Here is a 12,995-nt window from a genome sequence, read left to right as displayed (position 1 = left end):
TTGTCCTTTGGCAGTTGTGTTTGCTTAAAGTCAAGTCAATACAACCACCCTCTGATAAGTAATCAATATGAAATCATTTGATTAATAATATATTCCAGACCAAGGCCAGGGTTTGATCACCTTTCACCGCAGTGGAGGAAGTCAGCAACTAGAGTACACATCAGATGTTTGGATGACTTCAGTATTGGCACCAAATATCGAGAGGAGTGTGTTACAAAACTATGTAAAACAGCAGGTATAGGAGCTGTTCAAAAACGATTTTGACTTTTTCTCAATCTCCTGTATACTTTTCGTTGTCATTTAGCGATAAAGATCTTTACGTAACTAAAAGAATGCCTGATTTTCTTTGCAAACTGATTTCCTTCTCAAACATCAAATTCATCCTGTACTGTAGGTCTATGTTGCTAAGACCTTTTGATACCTTTTGGCACAATTTGTGGTATAATAGAGGACTGTCAGTGACAACATGAGCAGTCGAATTAAAATCACATCAGATTAAAAAGCGACTGCACCGGTTATGCATAGCTGTGGTAATCATACCTTTCTTTAGGCTTCACCTATCTGAAATATGAGAATGTTATAAATCCTTTGAGCAATCTACACAAAGGCTCAATTACATTAATATACTTTACATTGCAAAACACAATATGCGGCTGTTGACAGCAAAAAGTCTTACGTTATTTTTAAGCAGCCCTTGTAGATAGACTTTAAGGAAATTAGAAGTAAAGGACCATGTATGATAAGGGGTGTTTTGGGCCCCCGATCCAATTTTGTTTTTGAATGCATCATTAGATTATAAAATATGTCCATTTTCTTGATTTAGTTGCCAAATATCTGAATAAAGTCAGTATTTTAAAAAAAATACTGATTTATATATGCATGCGTCCAAGTGTGTGAATATTGGGTTTATGAGGGGATATGCTTAAAAAGTGCCATACTGAAGTTATTATTTACTTAAATTAGAACTTGACCTGATCATTCATTGCTAATACAGTGTACAATTCATTTTGGCATTTAATACCCATTATAATTCTTGAATAAGAAAAACAATATAAAGGGATATAACTCTTCTTTACTCAAAACAGCTGAAAAGTAAGGTAAAAATTGTATTTTCTCAATTTTCCAAAATAAGGACACATCAAGAAATGTTTATTGTTTTATATCTATTTTATCTAATTTTGTTAGTTTAGAACTTGTCATGGTTACAAATCTAATTACTTGTTACCATGGTAACAGATTGATTTTTTATGCATTGTTTTTAAAAGCATCCATTATTTCTCCTCAAATGCTTGTAAATGACCTTGTCAAATCAGTGTAAAACAAACAGCAGGTTGACCTGATACTATAAGATTTTCAGCAAAGCATTTGATAAAGTGAGCCATGAGAAAAGTGTCAGCTGGACTTGGATATGGAATTCAATTCTTCCAAGTGTCAAGTTATCCGCGTCAAAAGAAGGAAATATCCTATTCCCTCATAATACCACCTGCATAATACATTACTAGAATCTGTCGCCTCAACAGAATACCTTGTCGTGGATATCTCAAACGATCTGTCGTCGGACGCCAATATAAATAGGTCAACCAAAAGGACAAATCAAACTCCATGGCTTATCAGACCCTCGTCAGACCACAGCTGGAATATAGTTCCGAAGTATTGTCTCCATACACACAAACCAAAATAGAAGCGGTCCGAACACGGGCAGCATGTTGGGCTATGCCTGACCTTGGCCGCAACTCCACTGTCACTGACATGCTATACAGTCTAAAAATTCCGCAGGCTAGATCTCCGGCGCCTTTACACCCGACTCTCTCTCTAATGTATAAAATCTCAAATCAACTGGTTGTATTCCCCATGGAAGATTATCCCATTCCCTTAACAAGGCAATAACGCCATTATCATTAGCTGTCTTACAGGGTAATCTCTGTCACCACTGACAACCTCGAATATTCCTTTTTCCCCAGGACTATAGTCCTTTGGAATAATCTTCCACCTGACATTCCCTACCTTCCAACCCTTGAGCAGTTTAATGCCGCTGTTTGCAACATTGAACACACTTCACCATAACCTTGCTCTTCATCCCTGTTTTTATTTTTTTAAACACTAACAAATGTTTCTTTCCCTTTTATTTGGCTCGCATTTCTTTTATTTTCTACTAACAGATTTTTTTGGGGCTTGACGCGCACGTAAGTGTCTACGTCCCCGTAAAGGGTTGGTCAGTATCGGAAGATAGATAGTGTCGGAAAATAGTTTGTATGAGCGTTTAGAACAGGACCTGACAAAAAATATGAAAGGAGTTCATGTGACTTTAGCCCAAATTCACTAAAAACACAAATCCAAGGCTACAACAAGATCTTACATAACAATTTTAAATTTTCAAAACAGACATAATTAAACAATCCAAGCCCTTTGCGCTGTGTAGTTTTATAAAATGAAAAATAAGACAGGAAAGGTTAACAATATTAGTAACAAAGTACGAAATATATTTTGTCTTCTGTCTATTATACATTGTAACTCAATAATTTACTATGAACTATCTAACAAACATACTTTAACAATATGAGATTGAAACACATCACTTAAACACTTGACCCAGCTTGTGGTGTAAAAGAGCAAAATTATGTATGTTACCATTTACTTCCTGTTGCAATTCACGTTTAAAATAAGTGGTTGAAACTAGATGATTTGCTGTAAATACATACTGCATTGTCTTCATTTTATTCAAGTGCGCAAGAAGTCAACTGACTCATGAAAATTAAGGAAAATTCATATAGTTATCTTTTTATATAGCAGTTTCACTCATTTAATGATCATCGATTAAGATCAGATTAAGTTTCATATATACATGATTTTTGAAACTTTGTTTTATGTTGAAAGGCTTTCCTAACTGGATACCTGGCCTTGTTGTTACTGACATACATTGAATCCCACCGGGATTGTATTAATTCTTTAATCTATTATTTAGGATTTCAATAATTAATATGATGTGTAAAAGATAAAACGAAAATGTTTATTCCCATCCCAACGCGTAAGTATTTCAATTTATTTTTAAGTATATTTAATTGTTCAAATTTCTTCTTCTTAGAATACCACACTTGTCTTCCTTGTACTGTTTGTCATTCTTACAGACAATTAGTCCATACAGACATTTGATATAGGGATAGGACACCAGCACTTGAGATGCATTGCGTTTAAAAGCCGTCTTCTTAGAATACCACACTTGTCTTCCTTGTTGTACTATTTGTCATTGGTAAAGACAATTAGTCCATACGGACATTTGAAATAGGGACAGGACACCAGCACTTGAGATGCATTGTGTTTAAATGCCGTTACTTCCAGTTAATGATCACGAATTTTTCGAAAGAAGAAATCCAAATTTAGTGGATTGTTCTCGATCATTTAAAGTCAATTGAGATGATTGTTTTCCCTTGAACGGAACAAGGAACTTCTAAATCACGTATTGGCTCTTGAGGCATCGCATGTTGTAAAATATTTTAATATCTTTTACCTGATATAAAGATGCAGAAGAATTTTCGGAAGTAAACTAGCTAAATACTTATTAAAAGTATAATTTGTAATTGTTGCTGACACCACTTGATTATTTATAATATTATTTACTTTTGTTTAAACTGTTACGCCCCGAAATACATTTTTATAACACCGATCATTTCGTTTTTCAATCATTTGAAACTATCTTAGTGATATCTGTATCTTGTTGGCCAGTGGAATGCCAAATGGCCAAACATTTGGAATGTGAAATGTTTTCTACAGGCAAAAAGTTATCTATATGTACAATGTATATATGAAGAGATTTTACATACCCTGTTATTTTACTCTGACATCATTCTGTGATAGCATATTGCATCAATAATAAATCACACGTTACCCTTATTTTCGACCATTAGTATACTTCCTACTATCGTGGCTGAAACCGACTTCTTACCAATCAACCAAGCTTTCAAGGACGTCTGCCAAAGTACTGTGTTAAGGGGCGGTAGGGTATGGCTTATCAAAAGCGCTGCCTTTCTAAATTAGTACAGTTTTCCAGATTTATTGCATACAAATTATAAATAAGGACTTTCTTTTGTTTGTTAATTAATTATGAAGTAACAAAGAAAGAAAACAAGAGGGTCATGATGACCCTGCATCGCTCACCTGAGTACATTGAACCCCATGTTTCAAACTGATGCTAAAATATTAGATCAGTAGGTCACATTTATGGTCACTGAAAGACAGTTTAAAGATTGGTATGCAAAACTGTACATGTAATCCAAATTTCAAGGCTGGATCTTAAACTGGAGTGGTCACAAGCAAAAGTTTACGCATGGACACACTGACGACGTAGACCTACTGACCTAGTTTTTGACCACAGTTGACCCAGTTTCGAACTTGACCTAGACATCATCAAGATGAATATTCAGACCAACTTTCATACAGATCCCATTTAAAATATCGCCTCTAGAGAGGTCACAAGGTTTTTCTATTATTTGATCCACTGACCTAGTTTTTGAAGGCACGTGACCTCATTTTGTACTTGAACTGGATATCTTCAAAGTGAACATTCTGACCAATTTTCATGAAGATCCATTGAAACGTATGGACTCTAGAGAGGTCACAAGGTTTTTCTATTTTTAGACCTACTGACCTATTTTTTGATCGCACTCGACCCAGTTTCAAACGAAATCACTTCGGCATGACGTCACAAGATGTTTTACTTACCTTTAGGCCAAGCTCTTCAAGTAAAGCAAGAGTTTCATTCCTTTATATGGCTATTTTTAGAGTAAAAATGTTCGGAAAAAATACCGTATTTGTTCAAAATTTACTATGAGCGCACCTTAGAACAATTTTCTTTCATGTATCATTCTCCGTGTTTTTGTAATCCTCAACACATATCCAAAAACTAAAATTGTTCTCCTCTGCGCTTGTATCGTACTTTGTTGATAAAGTGCATGAAAACATCTAAAAATGTACAAAATCTGTGTTGATGACATGAAACTAGACCATGGATCATGACTTTTAACGCAAAACTGATACATTTTTTCTTCAAAAAATGCAAGATTAAGCCTTTATCTTTCAAATAATCCATATCGTTGAGATGTATTTTTACTTTCATTTTCTTCGAAATTTGGGGACTAAAACTGTGCCTTATCATACATGGTCCTTTATTGTAAAATATGACATCAGAAATAGAAAATCAAAATATTACATGATATTTTGTTAGTCTTGCAAATATGATAACTGTATAAAATCAGTTTTAGTCATTTAAGGTCATTACATGTATAAGGAGAGTGAACTTTGTTTCCCTGTGATTAAAAAGATATTTTATTGTTTTGACATTATTGCAAAAAGCTGCAAATTTATGCTATAGGATCCATGGGAAGTTTGCTGGATGTGATAGAAATTTGTCGACAAGTGGTGCTTAGCAAGAATTCACAACTAATAGAGAGTGTAGATGAATGTGGAAAACTGTCAGCCAGAAATCTGAAAATCAGAAGGTATTTAATGGATATGATGACTTATTCATGTTATAACCTTTTATAAATTATTAGATTGATTTTATAACTACTGTTCTGCTTGTGTCTGTCTGTTGGTCCATCGGTCCATGAACGCTTTGGTTTGTGATCAGTAGCTAGAGAATGCTTCAACCTACAGTAGTCAGACTTATAATTGTGATTTGATTTTGTACAGGCACTATATGACACCTTTTGATTTTGAAGTTAGTAGATTACAGGAATTGTTGACCTGCAATAGTCAAACTTCGTATGATCATTATGTCTCCCCCAGGAGGCATATTGTTTTTGCCCTGTCCGTCCGTCAGTCCGTACGTCACACTTCATTTCCGAGCAATAACTGGAGAACCATTTGACATAGAACCTTCAAACTTCATAGGGTTGTAGGGCTGCTGGAGTAGACGACCCCAATTGTTTTTGGGGTCACTCCATCAAAGGTCAAGGTCACAGGGGCCTGAACATTGAAAACCATTTCCGATCAATAACTAGAGAACCACTTGACCCAGAATGTTGAAACTTCATAGGATGATTGGTCATGAAGAGTAGATGACCCCTATTGATTTTGGGGTCACTCCGTCAAAGGTCAAGGTCACAGGGGCCTGAACATTGAAAACCATTTTCGATCAATAACTAGTAAACCACTTGACCCAGAATGTTGAAACTTCATAGGATGATTGGTCATGAAGAGTAGATGACCCCTATTGATTTTGGGGTCACTCCGTCAAAGGTCAAGGTCACAGGGGCCTGAACATTGAAAACCATTTCCAATCAATAACTAGAGAACCACCTGACCCAGAATGTTGAAACTTGATAGGATGATTGGCCATTAAGAGTAGATGACCCTTATTGATTATGGGATCACTTCGTCGAAGGTCAAGGTCACAGGGGCCTGAACATTGAAAACCATTTCTGATCAATAACTAGAGAACCACTTGACCCAGAATGTTGAAACTTCATAGAATGATTGTACACGCAAAGTAGATGACCCCTATCGATTTTGGGATCACTCCATTAAAGGTCAAGGTCACAGGGGCCTGAACATTGAAAACCATTTCCGGTCAGTAACTTGAGAACCACTTGACCCAGAATGTTGAAACTTCGTAGGATGATTGATCATAAAGAGTAGATGACCCCTAACGATTTTGGGGTCACTCTGTGAAAGGTCAAGGTCACAGGGGCCCGGACATTGAGAACCATTTCCGATCAATAACTAGAGAACCACTTGACCCAGAATGTTGAAACTTCATAGGATGATTGGTCATGAAGAGTAGATGACCTCTATTGATTTTGGGGTCACTCCGTCAAAGGTCAAGGTCACAGGGGCCTGAACATTGAAAACCATTTCCAATCAATAACTAGAGAACCACCTGACCCAGAATGTTGAAACTTGATAGGATGATTGTTCATAAAGAGCAGATGACCCCTATTGATTATGGGATCACTTTGTCAAAGGTCAAGGTCACAGGGGCCTGAACATTGAAAACCATTTCTGATCAATAACTAGAGAACCACTTGACCCCGAATCTTGAAACTTCATAGGATGATTGTACATGCAAAGTAGATGACCCCTATCGATTTTGGGGTTACTCCGTTAAAGGTCAAGGTCACAGTGGCCTGAACATTGAAAACCATTTCCGGTCAGTAACTTGAGAACCACTTGACCCAGAATGTTGAAACTTAATAGGATGATTGGTCATTAAGAGTAGATGACCCCTAACGATTTTGGGGTCACTCTGTGAAAGGTCAAGGTCACAGGGGCCCGGATATTGAAAACCATTTCCGGTCAGTAACTTGAGAATCACTTGACCCCAAATGATGAAACTTCGTAGGATTATTGGTCATGCAGAGTAGACGAACCCTAAAGATTTTAGGGTCACTCTGTTAAAGGTCAAGGCCACAGGGGCCTGAACATGGAAAACCATTTCCAATCAATAACTTGAGAACCTCTCGACCCAGAATGTTGAAACTTCATAGGATGATTGTTCATGCAGAGTAAATGACCCTTATTGTTTTTGTGGTCACTCCGTTAAAGGTCAAGGTCACAGGGGCCTGAATATTGATAACCAGTTCCGATCAATAACTTGAGAACCACTTGACCCAGAATGTTGAAATTTCATAGGATGATTGAACATGCAGAGTAGATGACCCCTATTGATTTTGGGGTCAGTCTATTAAAGGTCAAGGTCACAGTGGCCTGTTCTTGTAAAATCATATTTTGGAAATAACTTGAGAACCACTTGACCTACAATGTTGAAACTTAATAGGATGATTGGACATGCAGAGTAGATGACCCCTATTTATTTTGAGGTCACTTGATCAAAGGCCAAGGTCACAGGAGCCTGAACAGTGACTTGAGAACCACTAGGCCACGAGTGTTAAAATTTAGCGGGATGACTGGACATGCCAAGTAGATGATCCCTATTGCAGCCAACCATCAGTGTCTCTTTGACTTTCGCTCCTGACCCCTATTGACTTCTTGCCTATAGCACTTTGCATTGGGGGAGACATGCGCTTTTTTACAAAAGCATTTTCTAGTTTTCTTTGGTTATAAGGTCATAGGCCGAGGTCAAAGCATACATGAGACTGGAACTTATATGCCCATTTACACCGTCATGGGGGTCATTTGTGTTTTACAAACAGCTCTGGTTATTTTGAATTTTCATAATGATATTTTTAATGTGGGATTCTGTGAATAATAAATAGAATCTATATCACTTTTTCAACCTCTATAAGTGTGTCACATATGCTTGTGACAAACTGAATTGCTCAGTTGTCTTTATATACTGATAATAAAGCATAGTATCTATTCCATGTTCTAGGTATGGGACATTGATTCGATACAGATACGTAAAACAGAAAGAGGTAAATAGAATTCTGATTGCTCATTAGGTGTTAAGTAATAACATGTGTGCGAGCTAACAGTATTTATCCAGGACACATGATATAGACATTTATGTTCTATTTTGTATGTTTTAAGCAAAATGTGTTTAATAAGAAATACTGGTGCATGCATAGGAATGTTTTGCAGTTTGTATAATCTATCTGGAAATAGTTCACTGAATGAAAATGTAGAAGTCTCAACAGAGAAGAAATTATGTATTAAACTTTCCAATTAGTATTACTTTTTCTATTTTATCTTTTATAATTGAAATCTTCAAATCAAAACCATTTTGTCTAAAAGCCATGAATTGTATTACAAAGAATCTCAAGTTGAAACATAACGTAATTAATAGTTAAGAAAATTAAAAGAAATAATTAAACAGTTGAGGAGCAGTCATGAGATCATTTAGTGACAACTAAATTGATGATTTAGACATATAATAAACATATTTTGATTCATGTAAAAACTTAAGTTGGTTTTGCATTGTTTTCATTTAGGATGACAAGAAAAATGTTATAGAAGAACTGGAGAAAGAGGTGAATGACTTGACATGTATGATTCTTGCCTTGTTTGTCAAAAAGTGTGTAGCCAACTCAGATCTGGCAAAAGAAACTTGTGGAGCTAACAGAGGTAATTTCTAGATTTTCTTTTATTTTTTTTTTTTATTTTTTAGCTCACCTGTCACAAAGTGACAAGGTGAGCTTTTGTGATCGCGCAGCGTCCGTCGTCCGTCCGTGCGTCCGTGCGTAAACTTTTGCTTGTGACCACTCTAGAGGTCACATTTTTCATGGGGTCTTTATGAAAATTGGTCAGAATGTTAACCTTGATGATATCTAGGTCAAGTTCGAAACTGGGTCACATGCGGTCAAAAACTAGGTCAGTAGGTCTAAAAATAGAAAAACCTTGTGACCTCTCTAGAGGCCATATTATTCAAAAGATCTTCATGAAAATTGGTCAGAATGTTCACCTTGATGATATCTAGGTCAAGTTCGAAACTGGGTTAAGTGCCATCAAAAACTAGGTCAGTAGGTCAAATAATAGAAAAACCTTGTGACCACTTTAGAGGTCAAATTTTTCATGGAGTCTTTATGAAAATTGGTCAGAATGTTCACCTTGATGATATCTAGGTCAAGTTTGAAACTGGGTCAGGTGCGGTCAAAAACTAGGTCAGTAGGTCTAAAAATAGAAAAACCTTGTGACCTCTCTAGAGGCCATATATTTCACAAGATCTTCATGAAAATTGGTCAGAATATTCACTTGATGATATCTAGGTCAAGTTCGAAACTGGGTCACTTGCCATCAAAAACTAGGTCAGTAGGTCAAATACTAGAAAAAGCTTGTGACCTCTCTAAAGGCCATATTTTTCATGGGATATTTATGAAAATTAGTCTGAATGTTCATCTTGATGATATCTAGGTCAAGTTCGAAACTGGGTCACGTGCGGTCAAAAACTAGGTCAGTAGGTCTAAAAATAGAAAAACCTTGTGACCTCTTTAGAGGCCATACTTTTGAATGGATCTTCATAAAAATTGGTCAGAATGTTCATCATGATGATATCTAGGTCAAGTGCGAAACTGGGTCACATGCCTTCAAAAAGTAGGTCAGTAAGTCAAATAATGAAAAAACCTTGTGACCTCTCTAGAGGCCATATTTTTCATGGGATGTGTATGAAAGTTGGTCTGGCTGTTCATCTTGATGATATATAGGTGAAGTTTGAAACTGGGTCAACTGCGGTCAAAAACTAGGTCAGTAGGTCTAAAATTAGAAAAATCTTTTGACCTCTCTAGAGGCCATATTTTTCAATAGATCTTCATGAAAATTGGTCTGAATGTTCACCTTGATGGTATCTAGGTCAGTTTCGAAACTGGGTCACATGCGGTCAAAAACTAGGCCAGTAGGTATAAAAATAGAAAAACCTTGTGAACTCTTTAGAGGCCATATTTTTCAATAGATCTTCATGAAAATTAGTGAGAATGTTCAACTTGATGATATCTAGGTCAACGTCAAAACAGGGTCACGTACCTTTGAAAACTAGGTCAATAGGTCAAATAATAGAAAAACCTTGTGACCTCTCTAGAGGCCATATTTTTCAATGGATCTTCATGAAAATTGGTCAGAATTTTTATCTTGATGATATCTAGATCAAATTCAAAACAGGGTCACATGAGCTCAAAAACTAGGTCACTATGTCAAATAATAGAAAAAACGACGTCATACTCAAAACTGGGTCATGTGGGAAGTGGTGAGCGATTCAGGACGATCATGGTCCTCTTGTTTTTTGAAGAAGTAGAGCTTTCACCCTTTTGCCGACATCCCCGTCCACTTTGCAAAAGTTTTTACATATCAGGAGGTTTCTCTAAAACTACTTGGCCTAATGCTTTCAAACTTCAAACATTTACTCAATCTCATAAGATGACTTCACAGGTCAAGTTACATTAATCTAGCTTTAAATTTGTTTGATCAAAATTATGCCCCTTTTGAACTTGGTGTTTCAATTTTAAGTTTTGCATGTAAGCAGTTTCTCAAAAATAATGAAGCCAAATGCTTTAAAACTTCACACATGTCTTCAGCATCATAAGGTAACTGCAGAGGGCAAGTTATATAGCTCTAGCTTTTATTTGGTTAAAATTATGCCCCTTTTTAAGTTTTATAGAAATTTTAAGTTTTGCATGTAAGCATGTTTCTCATGAATTACTTGACTGAATGTTACCTTTTTAGCTCACCTGTCACATAGTGACAAGGTGAGCTTTGTGATCACCCTTCGTCCGCCGTCAGTCCGTCTGTCCGTGCGTCAACAATTTCTTGTCTGCACGATAGTGGTTTCATTTATGATTTTATTTTAACCAAACTTGCACACAACTTGTATCACCATAAGATCACAGTTCCTTTCTTGAACTGGCCAGATCCCATTATGGGTTCCAGAGTTATGGCCCCTGAAAGGGCCAAAATTAGCTATTTTGACCTTGTCTGCACAATAGCAGCTGTATTTATTATTTGATTTTTACCAAACTGGCACACAACTTGTATCACCATAAGATCTTGGTTCCTGTCTTGAACCGGCCAGATTCCATTATGGATTCAAGAGTTATGGCCCCTGAAAGGGCCAGAATTAGGTATTTTGACCTTGTCTGCACAATAGCAGCTTCATTTATGATTTGATTTTAACCAAACTTGCACACAACTTGTATCACCACAAGATCTTGCTTCCTTTCTTGAACTGGCCAGTTTCCTTCATGGGTTCCAGAGTTATGGCCCCTTAAAGGTCCAAAATTGGCTATTTTGGCTTTTGCAGCCATATAGAGACTTCATTTATGGTTTTATTTGATACAAGCTTCCAAAATATCTTCAACAACAATAAATCTTGGATTCCGTGACAAATCAGATCCAATCGTAGGTTCCAGAGTTATTTTATATCTGATTACCTCCCCTGATTGTAATCAAAATGGATTTATATCAGTAAGTACTTATAGGACTTATTTGAAATTTCATTATTGTTATAAGTTGGACTGAGACAATCAGGGTTGATAACTATGGACTGATTTTATGTCAAATTACCTCCCTTTATTTCAAATTAAAATGGGTATATCTCCATAACTAATGAAGATACTGATCTGAAATTTCATTAATGTCAACAGATTTGTTTGGCAGATCCTTCTTTTGTTTACTTACAATATTTTTTTTTAATTACTTCCCTTTTACGTTACTATAAATAGCTTATTTTTAGTAACTTTTTTATTATTGGCCGTAGGGAAAAACCGAGACCACTTTTCTGTGATACAACAAGGATGGTACCTCCAATTTTTAGGTGTATTTTGACATATCTATACCTTGTAAGAATTTTTTTCTTTTTTGGTAAATTTCTTCCCTTTGTTGTTCTTGTCCTTTAGGCTTAGATATTTTTTCTGAGGACCATCTTGTCCTCAAGTGCAATGAACTAGCTTGCCTTCAATTTTAGCAAAATTATGCCTTTTCAACTCAGGAAATTTAACTAAAGCTTTCGTATTTAAGGTAGTATTAGATGGAAGGGGTTCAAATAGTTAACCACACTATCATTAGCTCTTGTGTACATTTATGAAACATATCTTTACTGTTTTATTGAAACTGTTGAAATTGTATGTCATGAGACTAAAAACACCATTTTTCATAGTACTTTTAGTAAGAAGTTTGGGTACTTTATATGATGTATCTCTGTGTGTTACAGAGACAAGTATTGCTGTTATGTATAGCATGCACACCTGGCTAGTGATGAACTCTGACAGTCTCAGTGGTGTAGAAGATATATCCAAAACTAAACAACAACTGGAAGATGTTCTCAGTAAAACTGATAAATCATGCGAAGTCAAGTGTTGTATATGCTCTTGCTGTATCCTTTGATATCACAATATGACCTTGCTGGCACAGTTAGCCTAATACCTAGACTGTAAGACGCCCATGAAGAAGATCATAGGTTTGATTCTCGGTGCATTAAATTCTTCATGACAAATTTTTAAGATCATTTGTCTTCCATCACTGATTCCTGTGATGAAAGTGTCAGACTATGACATGGTCTGAAGTCATTTGTACTCTACTTCTGATTTGTGTAGAAATATTTTACTTACATGAAAAGA

At 36.1% G+C, this 12,995-nt stretch overlaps 1 protein-coding gene across 3 annotated transcripts in view; it reads left to right on the top strand.

Annotated features, from left to right (window-relative positions):
* Positions 1–12,995, top strand: part of LOC123532681 (general transcription factor 3C polypeptide 4-like) — a 106,128-nt gene that overhangs the window by 90,580 nt on the left and 2,553 nt on the right. For 2 of the 3 annotated variants that reach the window (XM_053517081.1, XM_053517080.1), the window contains exons 12-16: positions 99–235; positions 5,366–5,492; positions 8,327–8,369; positions 8,886–9,018; positions 12,590–12,751. In XM_053517081.1, the coding sequence (XP_053373056.1) occupies positions 99–235; positions 5,366–5,492; positions 8,327–8,369; positions 8,886–9,018; positions 12,590–12,751 (602 nt within the window). The remainder of the gene's footprint in view (positions 1–98; positions 236–5,365; positions 5,493–8,326; positions 8,370–8,885; positions 9,019–12,589; positions 12,752–12,995) is intronic. The other variant, XM_053517079.1, reaches the window with a different exon arrangement.

Source organism: Mercenaria mercenaria, chromosome 11 (assembly GCF_021730395.1).
Source record: "Mercenaria mercenaria strain notata chromosome 11, MADL_Memer_1, whole genome shotgun sequence".
NCBI classification, from domain to species: domain Eukaryota; kingdom Metazoa; phylum Mollusca; class Bivalvia; order Venerida; family Veneridae; genus Mercenaria; species Mercenaria mercenaria.
This window is presented reverse-complemented; position numbering and strand designations above follow the sequence as displayed.